This window comes from Limulus polyphemus, unplaced genomic scaffold (assembly GCF_000517525.1).
Source record: "Limulus polyphemus unplaced genomic scaffold, Limulus_polyphemus-2.1.2 Scaffold4083, whole genome shotgun sequence".
NCBI lineage: Eukaryota > Metazoa > Arthropoda > Merostomata > Xiphosura > Limulidae > Limulus > Limulus polyphemus.
Genome location: NW_013669693.1, coordinates 70506 through 88124, shown reverse-complemented (window position 1 = coordinate 88124; position 17619 = coordinate 70506). Strand labels below are relative to the sequence as shown.

General features: G+C 30.3%; 2 protein-coding genes across 5 annotated transcripts in view; one reads left to right on the top strand and one right to left on the bottom strand.

Moving 5' to 3' along the window:
• Positions 1 to 6888, top strand: part of LOC106470556 (polycomb protein Sfmbt-like) — a gene marked incomplete at its 5' end in the record, with an annotated part of 23747 nt that extends 16859 nt beyond the window's left edge. The window contains 3 exons of the mRNA XM_013931118.2: positions 269 to 362; positions 964 to 1174; positions 4339 to 6888. Of these exons, the coding sequence (XP_013786572.1) occupies positions 269 to 362; positions 964 to 1174; positions 4339 to 4479 (446 nt within the window). The remainder of the gene's footprint in view (positions 1 to 268; positions 363 to 963; positions 1175 to 4338) is intronic.
• A 419-nt stretch (positions 6889 to 7307) lies between these two features.
• The window catches only part of LOC106470557 (gem-associated protein 8-like), a 16032-nt gene continuing 5720 nt past the window's right edge, over positions 7308 to 17619 (bottom strand). For 2 of the 4 annotated variants that reach the window (XM_013931120.2, XM_013931119.2), the window contains 3 exons: positions 13342 to 13831; positions 11938 to 11997; positions 7308 to 8158 (listed from right to left, as the gene is read on the bottom strand). In XM_013931120.2, the coding sequence (XP_013786574.1) occupies positions 7956 to 8158; positions 11938 to 11997; positions 13342 to 13795 (717 nt within the window). In that variant the 5' untranslated portion in view covers positions 13796 to 13831 and the 3' untranslated portion in view covers positions 7308 to 7955. The remainder of the gene's footprint in view (positions 8159 to 11937; positions 11998 to 13341; positions 13832 to 17619) is intronic. The other 2 variants (XM_022399161.1, XM_022399162.1) reach the window with 2 other exon arrangements.

Sequence of the window (17619 nt, the reverse complement as noted above, 5' to 3'; positions counted from 1 at the left end):
TTATTCATGTAACTACATGAATACTTGGTTTTCTTATATCTATGACTAACCCAGTGAAGTTTAAGAACTTTATTCATGTAACTACATGAATACTTGGTTTTCTTATATCTAGGACTAACCCAGTGAAGTTTAAGAACTTTATTCATGTAACTACATGAATACTTGGTTTTCTTATATCTAGACTAACCCAGTGAAGTTTTAAGAACTTTATAGCTTACTACATTTTAGATAAAAGTAATATTTAACTGTAATTAATGTATTTCACTAGTTTCATCCACTTCAGACCTTCAAGGAGTTAATTCAAAGACTTCAGCGGCTGACAACAAGTGTGCTTCGATTCCACTACTAAGCAATCTTGGTCGGTGAGTCATTTATCTATTTACATCTCAGCTTTAAAATAGTTTATTTTTATGGTACATTTAATAGAGTAAATGAGAGTATTTCTATTATAGTCTCTCAGAACTCAAATATGATTCAATTAAAAAACCACTTTTGCTCTTTATTTAGTCAGTTTACATCTGTTTCTCCTACTATACTACATAGTTAGATAGCTTCAATCACTTTTCCAGTGGAACATATAAGGATGGATGTAAAAACAAACTGTATATAAAGCTTCCTCCTCTTGAGTGATTTCAAGTTTCTTTGGGTGACATTTTTAGCCACTGGTATAGTAGGTTGTTGTGCAATGAAACACATTTTATATTATTTCTTCTGTTATTGTCATTCCATAGCTAAAGTGTATGTGAAGAGTTGTTGGTTTTAATCTTATTCCAGTTTAACATTGAAGCTTTATGTAAAAATTTTGTTTGTTTGTTGAAGCTAATGTTTTTATGTTTATGAAAACGGTAATTCATTAATTTTATGATATACTTTCATAATTTTGTTTGTTGTTATATCAGAACAACATTTTAAGTTGTTAAAAATGTTCAAAGAAGTTTCAAAACAGTTGTTTTCAATATTTAGACCACCCTCTACTTCTGCTGGTTTGAACCCTCCGTCCAGACAACATCTTGGCTTTACCTTATCATCATCCAAGGAGTCCATAGCAGCACACAGCCTAGCCCTTAGTTCCTTACACAGTGAGACCAACCCTGAGGAATGGGGGGTCTTGGATGTTGCTCAGTTTCTACGAATCAATGAGTGTGGAGCATATTGCCAGGCTTTCAGTCAACAGGTACTAAAATTTTGACAGCTATAAATGTTGTTGTTTTTGTTTGTTCATAGTTTATCTAGGGTAAACAAATGTTAACCAACAGGTACAGCAATTACAGCTGGACTGTTATTGGAATTTGCTAATTTATTAGTCCTCGGTCCTGTCTATTAATTACGTTAAACTAATCTATCATTCTCATATGAGACTATTCTTCATATTTTCAGCCTGTTTGCAGTTTTGTAAAGACATTTACAAATTACTTTTCGTTTATTGCGATAGCTTCAGGTTCAACGATTTAGGGTGAAGTTCCTTTTTAATCTTAAACTGTTGTATTTTGAAAATGTATTTTATATGAATTTAGTATAAAATATTTCAAAATTTAATTAAACCACTTTACTATCAATGTATTTAATGAAATTAGCATTATCATGTATGTTGTAATTCAAAGTTTTATATTATCTAAGTTTTAATTCTTTTATTTCAAAAGAAACCTTTAAATAAAATACTTCAGATTTGTTTTTACATGACAGATGATCAATCACAGTTTTTAACTTTTTGTCTCTATTACTCATATAGTGCTACTTACTCCTTCTTAGTTCAAATTCTTTCTGGTCAATTCAAAGATCACAAAAAAATAAATATCCTCACGCCCTAACAGTAGTCACGCCCACCTTTTAACTTATACATGTTATTTAAAGCAACATGTACATATTTGATAGACAGGTTTATAACCAATAGAAAGGGCTAATTTTAAACTACAATCTTCCAGTGGTTATTTTAAAATTGGTGCACATGATTACCTAGTACATCAAACAGTCAAAGTATTGATTGCTGATATTGTCCTCACTAGCATTTAGTGTTGTTTCTTACTTAGATACATATTAGTTAGATAGACAGTGAAATTGTATTTTAGTTTTACTTTTATATATTTTAGTTAATTATATATTATTTGTGTTTTGAAATGTTTAATAATTTTTTAATATAACCCAAATTTCACCTTGCTCTGTGAGGCTTATATTGTTAAGCAATAGCAAAAACATTTTGCTAGAGGCTAAAATATCTCTGCTGATAATAAGGTTATATTGCCTACTGGCACCTGTTGAAGTGTGTTGAGATAAATAATACATGATAAAGGACAGGATAGAGTACAGTAGAATAAGTATCATAAACTTAACAGCTGTGCATAAGAAATATTTGCCATTAAAGACAGCCTTTCAGCTTATACCTGATTAGATAACTGGTTATGTATTGTCATTAGTCTAGGCTTGGATATTGTTTGTGACATTTTGGACCACATTATCAAATATTTCAGAGACAGTTATTTGCTATTAAGGGACAATCAGGACTGTAAATATAGTAGTGATGTATGTTTTTAATATCACTCTGTGTTATTAGGTTTTTCTTTCACATCAAGAATTACTAAAATTCTTAAAGTCTGTGGTAAAGCTCCCAAATGCATTGGGAATATCCCATCTACCAGACAAAATCCAACACTGTAATAATGTTATATTATTCATAAATAAACTAGTAAATAATGGTTACAATCACAGAAGTTGTTAATATAAAATAGTTCTTCCAGAAGTCTCAGTTGTTTGAAGTAACTTGTCCAGTTGTAAAATTAGGCTATTCATCACCATTGTTTCACTGGGGAAGTGACTTTGAAGTTATTTAACCATCCTAATTATGAAATAGGTAATGATTTTGTAAACAAGTTGGACTTTGTTTCAGATTGGCCTAGCATCTAGTGTCCCAGATTGTTAATCCAAGGGTCAATGGTTTATATCCCATTTCCACAAAAATATGCTTTGCACTTTGGAGATGTGGATACATTATAAGAGTGATGGCAGTGAATGCTATTGTCTAACTGCCTTCTTTCTTAGTCTTTCAATTACAAATGACTAGCACAGATAACTCTGTATAACTTTGCACAGATTTCTGAAAAATGATAAAATTGTTTCAAGTATTCATAGTTCACATATGACAACAGTAAATAGTAAGTCTATCATAACTCTTCAAATGAACATTGTTTCAAGTATTCATAGTTCACATATGACAACAGTAAATAGTAAGTCTATCATAACTCTTCAAATGAACATTGTTTCAAGTATTCATAGTTCACATATAACAACAGTAAATAGTAAGTCTATCATAACTCTTCACATGAACATGTTTTTGTTTTACCTTAAAGCTTTCACAAAAAAGGTTTAAAACAGACCGAGTTTTTGCTTGAAATCTTCAAATACATCCAATGTTTTCCTTATAGTAATAGGCCAAGTATTGATCTTTCATTGTGAATTTGGTAAACTTATAAATTACTTGCACAGTTGGTTAAAAACTTTTTTTTTTTTTGCTCCAGGAAAAGCATGTATATTAATATCACAATTTTCTAGAGAAGTAAAGCTTGCATGTAGTCATTTTTGGATTATTTCTAGATACAAAGTTTTGATGAATAAAAGTATTTTCTGTAATTAAAACGTATGTTAACCCTTAATTGTTCCTAAGTTTTATTGATTACTTGATTTGTGAAGGCTTCTTTCACAGTTTTTCAAGGTTTATCTAGGTTCTTGACCCAACAGGATATGAATAACGAAAAAACATTCTAGGAGTTTGAGGGGGTCTTCAAAAGTGGAGAGCAAGTTTTTTTTGTGGCTAAAAAGTTAATTTGAACCAATTTACTTGAAAACTGCTAATAAGATGCAAAGAACCATTCAAAACAGTAATTAATCTAAAATTCATATATTTTTTTGAAACCTTTCAAATTTGTTACCAGTGTAAAGGTCTAAAGGATTTTTTTGAGGTTCTAAGAATGGGATTGGTAGATTTGCGTAAAAGTCAACATAGTGTGGATGTGTTCAAAATTAGTACCCATTCTTACGTTTTTGAAATTTTCACATTAAAGCCCACAAATGGGAGATCAAGGAGGTTAGGGGCACTTTCAGGATTGGTTGCAAAAATTTACTTAAATTTGACAAGAAAATGTAAATTGTTGTTAAAAATAAGTTTCCATAAAAATTACATATGTAACCTTATTAATACTAGTATTTTCTTTATTGTCTACATCTGAGTGATGACTGAATAAAATTATTGGCACTGTAATTATACTTTTCCATAATTGCAACTTCTGAAATAATTTTTCCTTTTTTATCTTAAGATTTGTTTGAATTGTTTTTTTTCTGCAATTCCAGAAAATAGATGGAAAACGGCTCCTTAGTTTGACCAAAGATGAGATTTTGGAACTGATTGGAATGAAAGTTGGACCATCATTAAAGATTTTTGATCTTGTTCAGCAACTAAGAAACAAGGTTCAAAAATTCAGGAAGAAATAATTCTAGAAAGGTTCATGTAAATACATTTCTGTTTTTAAATTTCTTTTGTTTCTTAAAAAATATTTATTCATTTATATGAAGGCAGAGGCTAAAAACTAAAAAATGGCAGAACATTAATCAAGACACTTTTTTGTGGAGTACTTTCACAATACCTCTAAATCATATTTAACATTATTTTGCTTCTTCCTGTCTTTCTAGGCTAACTGTTCTACCTTTTGCTCAAACTTTAGTTTGCTCACATGCCACTAGGTGGAACCTTTTGTATTTGTATGCCATTATGAGCATAACTTTATTTAGTTTGCTTATTATTTGTGTTTACCCTGAATTCCGAAGTATATATTATTTTCATACTCTACGTGAAATGGATATATATATTCACTTTCAGTTGTGTTACCACTTATTCTGAATTTAATAGGGTTAACTAATGCCATTGAAATGTGTTATATGGTACTTCTAAGACATATAATACTGATGCCCTCTAGTGACTCGCACATTTGGTGAGAAATTTGAAATAAATGCTATGTGAGAGTAAAAACAATTTGTGATTAAGAAGTCAAAATGCTTAAAAACATTTTAGTTTTAAATTATTGTCTGAAACATTGTATCTTGGGGGTGGATATTTCCAAGAGAATTTAACTAAATGATACATCACTCATTAACTTTGTTCATATCATACATAAAAAAGACATGTGTTAACATTTTTGATTATTATGTTCTTTGTTATTGTTCTTTTTCTGGTGTGTTTAAAATATGAATCTAGGATAAGACATTTCTCCTACTTGAAATTTTGTTTAATATCATTGTTCACAATCACTCATTAAATGAAATCATTCCTGGTTAAGCATGTTAAACTACTCTGAAGTTTTGACGGATGGGGCTGCATGAAGTTATATATATATATATATATATATATACATATTTAGTAGGGTAGTTCTAAACTGAAAGACTGTTGCTGTTTTTGAGGTGGTGAAAATACTTTTTTTTAGCATGCTATGTGTCCTAAGCATTTTAACATTTAGTAAAATCAAATATAACTCATTTAATCATTTTTAGTTATGTTATTCTGTATCTTAGTGCCTCTGATGGCTGAAACTTTTCAAGTGTAACTGACTTGTCAGCTAAGTTGGTTCAAGTCAAGTGCCTAAGTGGTGCGTGTTAGTCCATTATTACACAGTTCTCGTAAAGCCAATGTACTCTTTTAAGATTTGTTACAGAAGTAACTGGAGTTTATTTAGATATATTATCTATACAAGAAAAAACTGTAATGTGTCATTTCTTAATTTTATGATCCGAACATTATGCTGACCCTGTAGGCCATCTAGAATTTGTTTGATAGTTTTATTTTCATTTCAATGTGTGCATTTCTATATTATCAAGGATTGTTTTTGAGAATTGTGTTATTTTATGTATTGTAACCAGCCTGTTCACAAGCACATTTTTTAATTTAAAATGAAAGCAGTGATTTGTTATAACATGTAGTAAGTAAGCCATACAAGTACAAAGATGAAAAGAATTTCTGTGATTTTGAACCTTATATTGTACATATCATGAAAATTGTACTGGCAGTTGGAAATTGAGGTTGTTTTTAAAGTTTATTTACTAAACAGTAATTTTAGTGTGAATTTCAGAAGCGTAAGTTTTGGAAGAATACACTAACTTCATCAATGACATAGACCATAATTTCTAGATATTTTATATAAAGCTCATGATTTAAAAAAAAAGTATACCACGTTGTATATTTTTTGAATATGTGGGAACTAAGCTAATATTTATACACATTAATGTTCTTCAAAAGGACAATTCATGCTTTTACGTGAAAACGAAACATTATTAAGTATGTAATTGAATATATAATTGAAAGCTTTTCAGAAATGTATTTTCTTTAAATAATTTGAGATATTTTTAACAACTTGGACTAGGTGTGACTTAATTGTATATTTTTTTGTAATTTCTGTTTATGGAAGCAATATTTTCAACAGCCATTAATAACATAGTTCACAGTCTATTTTCATTTATTATTAGCTATTTTTTTACAGGATAAGAATAAGATTTTTCTTAGTTCTCACATAAAGATTCTGTTATTACTGTAACAAATAAAAGATGGTCTTTCAGGGTTCAAGACTTAAGTTAAAAACCTTAACCTAATATATTTTGGCAGAAAAGTAAACAAATAAGCTAACAATCTTGAGAAATATTTATGATGAAATAACAGATGAAGCACAAAGCTTTATTCCATGTTAATTTAGCAATCACCATCTATATGTTTTAAACACAGTGTGGTAATACATGTATTTTGTTTTTAACTGTTCTTAATGAGGATATTTTGGTTCATGTTAATATTGTGAATTACTTTGCCAAGTGTTTTTTAAATTTTTTTAGCTGAAATAAAAATGTGGTGGCTCACCTTGATGGATTTTTTTTTCTTTCCTAAAACATGTTTTTAGAATAACATGTCATAAGGACAAACTAATAATGATTAAGATTATGATCTATTTATTTAAATAAAAATAGAAGATATTTACAAAGGGATTTAGTCAGCTCCAACAAATTGCCTTTTTTTTTTGCCGACTTAAGACTTGTTAAACATTTTCAAATTTATAAAAAGAAAAAAAGTAATCATTCAGCCTTAACTTTGTACAATGTTCTTAGAATTATGCTAATCAAATATCAGAGTTGAGATAAAAAATTTATCAATAAATGTAGCATGTCCTAGAACAAGTGTTGCAAGTCCTTTTACTACTAAGTCTCAAAGGTGTTTTTAAGAATTATAGTATCTTCAATGCCAAGCATCTGTCACATAACATAAAAAAGACTTATGTGCTCAACACTTTAATAATAGAGCTTACAAATTTATTTCCTTCAGATGCTATCACAATAGCTATTGAAATTCAAGCTACACAAACAGCCAGTTGAAATACACAGTTTGAATAATTACAAAAACTATTTAATCAATATTGAAAGACTTGTTCCAGTGGATTACTATAGACTATATGGAAGGATATATACATTGCTATGGAGAACGATTGTTTATGGTCTCAAACTCTACATCGTACGGCACGTTACTTTGAACATCCAGAATTCTGAGTACTTTTACATATCTGGGTTTCATGTGTAGTTTGTATCGGAAAAAGACAGTTGCAGTTTGGTTAGTAATTTCACATTCCTTGCTGTGATCTATCCAAAAACATAAGAACTTTTAAATCAAATACATTTTTGCTTTCAGCAATGAAGCTGTGGATATTTATAATATCTGTTAAACATCTTTACTGCAGATTTTATTAGCAATGTTTATGGAAATTTACTAGTCAAAAACTATAGATTTCACATTTTTTTCTTGATGAGATTGGTAATTTGAAGAATGTTGGTTGCTATTTCAAACTGATTATGCAGTAAACGTAGTATAACAAATATGTATACAGTATTGTTTTTATAAATCTCAATATCAAGAAACTTTTATACTTCCCTTTATATACAAATTACATTTTGAGTGGAATGTTTGGCCATAATTTTGGCCATTTTGTGTCACAGAACCTATCAAAAGACAACTGCATTGCAGTTTCCATTCCATGAATTGTTGGTGCTGCTTTTCCATAAAGTTCTTTCATTTCCTTGGTTCTGTTGGTGCTGGGCTGGGTTACGGATGGAAGTTTGCTTCTTCGAAATGGACCTGTAACTGACACTAGAGTGAAAAGAAATATGCTTATTCATAAACCCATTATTCAAATTTAGGTTAAAATCCAAATTTTTGTTAATTTATTGATACTTATAATTCTGTTCTCAAACTAAACATGGTGAAAACTAGAGACAGAATATCATCACTGTAGAAGTAAGATAACCAATCGGTTTTCTCAGTCAAAGCAAGACTGTGTTTCTTTACTACCCCCACTTTCTATGAAGTGCAATGAACAGAGCTGTATGCAGTCACTATAAATTTTTTAAACTTTCCAGCGGTTGAGAAAAAAATTATTTTTCGAGTACTCAAAGCAGAGCAAATTTCATAAATTAAACTCCACAAGCCATACTTCAACGGTCATATTTCGTGATCAACTATCATTCCACAGAGAAAGAAAGAATGGGAGGAAATGCAATTTCATCAGTGAGAAACATAACATAAAAGGAAAGCTTCAAACTACCTTATTTGGACAATATACTTTCAACTATTGTGAAGTTCAGCAAGGATAATACCAGGAAAAAGAAAGCACTAAGATTACATGAAATGAATGATTGTCAAGCTAGTGTAAAAGTCACAGCAAGAAAATAACTGCTGATGCTCCTAAGGCAGTGAGAAGTACAACAGAGACAATAGTTACCCAGTGTGTGAATGACATATATAGGTGTTTGACTGACTCCTACAGTGGTCAAGTTTTTATTTAAAGAAGGATGACATTTTGAGCTAGCACTTTTCATCAGACCATACAGTTGACAATAAAGGCGCATGCGCAGAATTCAATTAACTTGCGTGCACACTATTTGGAATGTTGAGCAAGAAAATTCGAACCAAAATTACATCTATTACATAAAAAGATAAGTAGATAGCAATTAAAATTTAAACAAAAATGGAAAAATAGAAATCTACAGGAATGAAGAGCATTCATTTTTGTTTAAATTCTAATTGCTATCTACTTATCTTTTCATGACTTGTAATTTTCACGCTCAACATTCCAAATATTAAGCACACAAGTTCTTTGAATTCTACGCATGTGCCTTTGTTATAAACTGTACGATCACTGTACTGCAGTACCAAACAGCTACATTTGAGTGGAACCTGCACTATCGCTGTACTGCAGTACCAAACAGCCACATTTGACTGGAACCTGTACTGCAGTACCAAACAGCCACTATCACTGTACTGCAGTACCAAACAGCCACATTTGAGTGGAACCTGCACTATCACTGTACTGCAGTACCAAACAGCCACATTTGAGTGGAACCTGCACTATCACTGTACTGCAGTACCAAACAGCTACATTTGAGTGGAACCTGTACTATCACTGTACTGCAGTACCAAACAGCCACATTTGAGTGGAACCTGTACTATCACAGCATGGATAAACTGAAAGTAATATTTGTTGGTTAAAATTAGTTAAGTATAAACCTGATATTTTACCTAAAACTTTAATAACTTGAGTTTAATATGAATATAAAGTACATTAAATGAGAAGCAGATATTAATTATGTCAGAAAATAATGCAAATTTTCATTTTTAAACTTTATTCTGTTTAACTAACTTATTATTTCTTTATTAAACATTTAAGTCCAAGCTAGATGATGATAGACATGAATAAGGAATCACCCCAATAACAATATCTTCATTGTATTAATGAAGTTTAACCATGTTTAGATTCACTAATGTGATATTTCAACTCCATTATAAACCTGTACAATTGTGTTTTTACTTGCAAGATGCTATGAAGAATTGTTTTATAAAAATAATACAAACATAAACAAATATTTTTGTTTAATTTGATTGGATGGAAAATACTGTATGCCTTGACTAATAACCATGTTACTGTCCACATCATGATTGTTGGAATATGAAATAATCTACAATAATATTTATATCCAATATTACGGAATAATACTAAACTTATATGGATACAAGTCATGACACTTTCATGTGTCCTTTTCAGTCCAATTTCTGTTTGTATGAAACAGAAGGAACAAACTTAATTATAATGGAACTCAAGTTATTCACAGAAACTTTCACACATTGTAGCCAAAATTAAAATTTGCCTCTGTCTTTTACACATTTTGAAGGTATTCCTAATTATACCTTCTCAGATTATAATATAATAATGGCAGAAAACAAAACAATTTCCAGTATTTTGAATAATTCTTGTGACTTAAAACTACAGAAATATATTTACATAGTGGTACATGTCCTACATTCTTACGAACATTAGCATGTTCCTTCTAAATTTGGTACCTTCTAACCCATATACAAAATTAAAAGTTTTTGTATCAAATAGGAAATTTTCTACACACAAATCATAACTACTAAAACACAAAATATTTCACCACTATTCTTATTAGTTGTATGATTTATCTTCATCCACATCTGACACTAAAGTTTAAAATCAATGTAATGGAAATTTAAATGGCAGAACGAAGTTTTTAAAAGTTTCTAATGAGTTTGTTGTCTTGCGCATATTGTAATTTTCACTGTTTATGTAATATTTCTGGCAAAACAAATGATAGAATCAATGAAAAAATAGGTACTTAGTTATTTACTGTAATTTAATATCACAAAATCAGCAGCAAGAGTGTAAAATTATCCTCGGAAATTAAACTATGATAATTTATATTAGACTTCTCAACACTAATTATTTCTGATGCTGCATATCAATATCAGTGTTTTCCAAACTTTAAATATCAACAAGTTTCTGTTGCACTCCCCCCCCCCTTTTTCACATTACAATAATTTTTGCAAGATCAACATTTTCTTTACCTGTTTTTAATAATTCTTTTAAAATGCTTGTAAGGAGTGAGTAAATAGGAGAGAAAAAAAAGTTTTGAGAGCAAGGTGACAAGTTTTGTTTCTTCCGTTGCTATTTTTGGGATCTTCCGTTAAAAGGCTGTGCCCCCACAGTTTGGAAAACACTGATCTAGTCTACAAAATGCCCTTAACTATTTAGTTTCCATTGGGCTTAGGTAGAAACTTGATCCTATAATTCACTGAAAAATAAACTCATGTTTCTTCTTGATTGTACTTTTCAACCAAAACCAATGAGGCAGTGAGCAAAATTTTCAATTTTTCTAACTTTTTTTGGTAAAACAGAAACTTTTCTACATTTAATTACTTAGAATGTTATGATTTTATAGGGAGATGACCACAAAGTGTTCCTACTGACATAAGTACACAACACAGGCATTTAAAGAAATATCAAATGTTGCAGTAGCAAACTTTTGGTTATAAAGAACAGAAAAGCAATAAGTAAAAACAAATTTTTGATGCTGTAATTTTGTTCAAATGAAAGTCACACAATTTTAGGTTTGGCCTAATCTAATTTTCCTAATAGTCAAGAAAATTTGGAATTTAATTCAACTGTGAATATAACAAGAACTAATCATCCATGCAGGTACAAAATAGTACTACCAGTAGTGTGATTAGCCTCACCTCACAAAATATATTAGAGGTCTGAACAGTGTGATATAAACTATAAAATTATTTTTTTTTTAGCAAAATGCAGCATGAATTTAATAAAAAACTGTGTTTGCAAGTGGTTGATAGTATAATACAATGTTGAGAAAACATTTGATGTAAGGAAAAAAAAAACCTAGATCATAGAAAGTATGATGTAAATTTAAAAAGAACATAAATGTGTTTGTGGAGAGCAAATTTATAGCAATAAACTAACTTCTTTTCCATGCTTTAGTTGAAGATTAAAACTTGCAGATTCATACTTTAAAAAAATTATTGTGTTTTGTGAATAGTTATAAAATGGAACAAACACCTACTGTTTTCTAAACTCACATACTGCTCCTCTTCAATGCTACGTCTATCTTTTTTCTTTGCTTCTAAAACAAACAGTAAAAGTATGATAGGTAAAGAAGCATCAATACTTGATATAACACAAGATTTTTGTATATATAAAAAAAGTTCTTTGGATGACTAAAAGCAACTTTAAATTCAAATGGTAGGACAAACCAGTAGAACCTGGTTATTCAAGAAATGACAGATGGTTAAAACATGAAACAGTGCAACTCATTACTTACTACAAAATTTTCACAATAATAATGAAAGTAATTCTTCACAGTCATAAAACAAAGTTAAATAAACATATTTTAAATATGTAGACACAATATATATAATTACAAATATTTATATCCTAAGTATTTAGAATATCACAATTAGAAGACATGGACTATGAAAAATATTTAAAATCTGTTTGACATTATTTTCTTTTTAAACTTATATTCACCTAAAAGTTAATCTTGTATTTAAAACCCAATCTACCTACATGTTCTTTATTTTAATTTCTAGTAGAAAACAGGCCAAAATGAAGGGAAATAAAAACAAATTAAGTCTGTTTCATTAGTGTAATGCCTTTCTTATATACATACAAAAACATGAAAAAGAAAAACTGTCAATCATAAAGATGCCATTTAAAGCTGTATTTAACTTGTACCATTTTTATTAAGATATTTTAATGTATGACTATTTGGACATATTTTTAATAAGGTTTTTATCATGTGTGTGTTATATAAAGGGAACTTAACATTTGTTACCTCAGAATTATTTGCTATGATTCCTGAGTATAAGAATCCTTGCTGTGGTGTGTTCAGACTTCAGCCATACATAATAGGTAACACAGTTTATAGCCAATGTATATAAACCTTTTCAACATAAAAATTAACATACAGCCACAGAGTACCAGACATATTTTTGACAACCTAAAGATGCTACTGGCTTGAGAGTATCTTACTTTATTACAACTTTAATGAGAGTTAAACTTGATAAATTCTAAAAGAGAATAGTTTCTAGGTGACTCAGAGTGGAGATCTGTATAAAAATTTAGTATGATTTAACATATAATATAGGGAAAAGTCCATATGCTTATAAAAAAAAAGTTCTGAATTTACAAAGGATTACACCTCACAGGGGTATGTCTATGGACACAGAATGCTAGAAACCAGGTTTCGATACCCGTGGTGGGCAGAACACAGATAGCCCATTGTGTAGCTTTGTGCTTAATTACAAACAAAAAGAATTACTTAAAGTACACGATTATTACACAGCAAAGCTCCTTATGTATGAACGATAAATACAGAAAATGAGGTGTGTATACATGGACTTCATAAATCTGCATCTTGAACCTGATTTACCAAATATGGCACAACCTTACTATTTCCATTACTTACTGAGTTCTTCTTTATGTTTAGCAGAGTGCTCAAAAAATGCGATCATTTCTTCAGTGATCTCCATCTCTAGCTGAACTTCACTTGCTTTTTTTGTTGAGTTTTCTTCTTTTTTGATGATTCCTTTCACAACAAGTCCTTGTGATTTTCCCGACTTATTCCATTTTATGTAAGCCTTGGTGCCACGCCTATTTGAGCGACTGTTCCCTCTAATGGAAGATTTTGAATGATCACAAATTTTCCTCCTTACATCTTGATGTCTGTGACAAAACTTTTTCTGTAAGTCAGTAGAATCTTTAATATTTCTACAAATCCTTTGTCTTCTTTGATGTAATTTAAAGCTATGGTTGAACATTCTATGATGGCGAAACCAGCCAACCATCTGGTTATAGTATTTCCAGTAATGGTCATACAAACGATGATGACTTCTAATATGCTGGATACTAAAACTAGCCATTTTACCAGCTGTCCTACAGTCAAGGTAAGCCTGAAACTAGATATAAAAATATTACACTTTCATATGCTAATATTCATTGTTGAGTCCTTACATTAACTAGAATTTCTCATATATTAATATTCTTTCTTAACTCACTCAATCCCAAGAATGAAATTCCCATTCAAAGTACCCATCAACAAGTTATTATCAAACTACATATTTAAGTCTTTAAACCCATAATGGTTTGCAAGTTCTGCCAGAATTACTTTCATAATGTCCTAATAATTTTCACCATACCTTACACAGTTTCGAATCTAGTTATGAAAGGTGGATAATAACATAGTTTGGATTAATTGTCAGCCAAAGAGATATAAATGTTATTGAATGCTGTCACCATTCAGTGGGTAAATCGGGATTTTCAGCTTAATGATGGTAGCATCCACTCGGGTTTAAGGAGTTAAACAAGGTATTAAAAGTTTATGTACCATCACACCAGCATGGAGATCAAAGACATTATAGTAAACAGTTACATAATACTTACTGAAGGCCCAACCATTAAAGATATTTTAAGGATTCACTCATTATTGCTTACAAACTAAGAGAAATCCTGGTACACAGCAATCTTAAGAAAATACAATATGATACACCACATACTTAAATGTATAAACAAAATGTGTGTCACCTGCCCATATATACCACACATATACATGAAACAAAAAAATGAATCCAGGACAGCTATACACCAAAAAATACAAAAATAGGCCATTTAGACACCACTTGTCTATTACAAAATAAAACAATAATTGCAACATATAAAAGATCTGTATATATATCTAGGCCTAATACATTATCAATTTAGCTTACTTCCTTATATGATAGCATATAAAACTATTGGCTATTGATTGATCCTACTTATCTGGTCATAAATGATGTCATTAAAGACAAAATGGCTTAGTTTTATGTTATCATGAATGCAAATTGTTAGAAAACTGACCACGTGAATTTAAACTTGTCCTTTACTCCATTATATGAACTGTATATATCTAGGCCTACTGTATTACCAGTTTAAATTTTCTCCATTATATGTATTTTAAGTATGTTGCAAATTTTAAAAGTTTTAACACCCCTCTAAAATTATTAGGTGTCTAAATGTCCTACTTCCTCATTTTTTTAGGTGTCTAATTATCCATTTACTGAAAAAAAACAGCTTTCGACATAAGACAATTTTTTATGCAATATTTAATGTATCATTTATTGTATAATTTGCAAAAAAAAGTGTGATAGTTGATACATTTGAAAAACAGGATGCAGACTCAGTGATCAAACACATGAACTTCTAAGTTGTATTCAACTACAGAACCAAGATACGCTTATTTAGACAAACATTTCACCAACAACATGAACACAACTGAGAAATTTCCAATTCTGAAACTTATGCATGCTTTAATAAACATTCAGAGAAGATAAGGACAAGAAAGGAAAGTAGTCAACCATCTGTAAACCCTAAATCCTTTTGGTCTAAATAAATTATTTTCTTTCTTCTAGAATTTAACTCTCTCCAAAAGTTTATAATTTTTTTAACCTGTGTTTAATTCTCTTTTTCTTTATTCTTCATTTTTATTTAAGACATGATAAATCTTAATGAAATAAATTCAATTTTCAAAGAATATTTAAATCAACAGTGAAAATGCTGTACATGCAATTGTCGAATTCTGTGCATATGATTTTGTTCTAAGCTTAACGATATGACAAAGAAAGAAATATAGAAAAAAATGTTGAAACCTATTAATTTATTTTTGTGTCTCTGTTGCCTATGCAGTTAACTGTATTTTCTTTATTAAGTTTAACATTATCAGCTAGCTTATTCAAATAAACACTTTTGCATTTCCTAATTTTTTTAAACCAAACCCTTAGATTTCCTATAGTTCTGCAAATCTTTGAAACTGTGTGTAATATTCACTCTTTATAAACTTATTGCTTTTATCTCTGATTTTCTTCTTCATGTCTTTAGTATACTAATTAGGTTCTGATCTTCCCTGTTATCCTTTTTCTCTTTTTAAGAACATTTTCTCACACTAATACTCAACTACTCAAGCACTGGCAGTTTAGTGGCTAAACAGTCACTGTAATAAGTCATGTAATAAGTTTCCTTATTCTGAATATTTTGACATATACTGCAAAACATCTTATAAGCCTGCATTTTCAGTGAACAACAGATGAATATAGTCAGCAGAATGTCTGTTGTTTCCAACTGCTAGCCCTGCTGGTAAGCGGCTATAAAAAGTAAATTTTTAACTATAGGTGCTTCTGGTTCAAAGGTATGACTTTCATCTTAGAAAAATGACAGTTTTATATCAAACACCTTGCTCACTTTTCATTTGTAATTCTTATGAATAATAATTTTTATTATCAATATTAAGAAAGAGGTAATTATCTCTCTATGTTAATCACTAGTTAAGCCTTACTAGGAATAATGCATGTAGTTTTGGTCTCCTTATCTAAGAAAGGATACTGACTTATTGTAAAAGGTTCATAGTAGAACTTTTATGATGATTCTATATGATCTTTTATCTTTCTTTATCTTGGAAGAAAGAAAAGGAAAAATGTGATCTTATTGAAGTTTATAATGTTATCCAGGGTGTCAGGAGGATAAAGCATCTGGTTTCTTTGTGCTATATTCTGAAGATAACAGGACGAGAGGACACAAGAAAAAGACAGGCTAAACTCCAGTTAACACATCAATCTTATTTTTCTAACAAAGTGACTGGCTTACAGAATGAGTTACCATTAGCAGCAGTAGAGGCCAGTACTTAGAGAAGTTTAAGGGGAATTGAAGAAAAATAAAGGGTGGGTTAAAAGTTTTCCTTTTCTCAAGGTTAGGTATGCAAGAAGAGACTTGAAAAAACAAATAATCCCTTGTTGTACATAGATTATATTGAGTTAAAATATTAACAATATTTCTCATCTTAAGAGTACTATGGATAATATTAGAATTAACAGAATCATGTAGATATTAATCTCTTAGTGGTATGTAGAAAGATTGAGCGATTAACAATAGATAGAGCTCCAGAACCAGACAATGATTTTCCAAGGATTTTAAAGGAGGTCAAAGATCAAATATGCAAACCTTCCCGTTTAATTTTGACAGGTCAACAAACAGTCGGCAGGTGACTGAGGATTGGAGAGTTACTAACATTACTCCTATTTTTAAAAGGGTTAATAAGAATTAGCCTAAAAATTATAAGCCAGTTTATCTTACTTTTGTAGTGGAAAAAATTCTAGAGTTTCATAGATAAAAAAAGCTTGACAAAATCATATACTGAAATATAAATTAATAATTCATAAAATTTTAAAGGGACAAAAAGGAGCTTAATAGCTCATCAAGGATGTCCCTTCCAGCTCCCAACTATAACTACCCCTTACTACTGGTATATTCATCCAATTTTTTTCTTGAACTCAGTTAAATGTTTTGCTTCCACCACCCTTGAAAGCAGCTCATTCCAAAAGCCAACCACCCTGTTTGAAAAGTAATACTGTCTAAACTGCAGACGACTCCTACACTGCCAAAATTTGAATTGATGATCCCTTGTCCTATTGTTTTCACTGCTGAACACAAAAAAGTTTGATGGATCTATATTATCAATACTTTTAATAATCTTAAACACCTGAATCAAATCCCCTCTGACATTTCTCCTCTCCAGAGAAAACAAGTTTAGAGATTTTAGTCTCTCCTCGTAAGACAATCCCACTATCCCAGGGTATCATCTTTGTGGCTCTTCTCTGAACCTTCTCCAACAATTCAATGTCCTTCTTGAGGAAGGGAGCCCAACATTGTACACAGTACT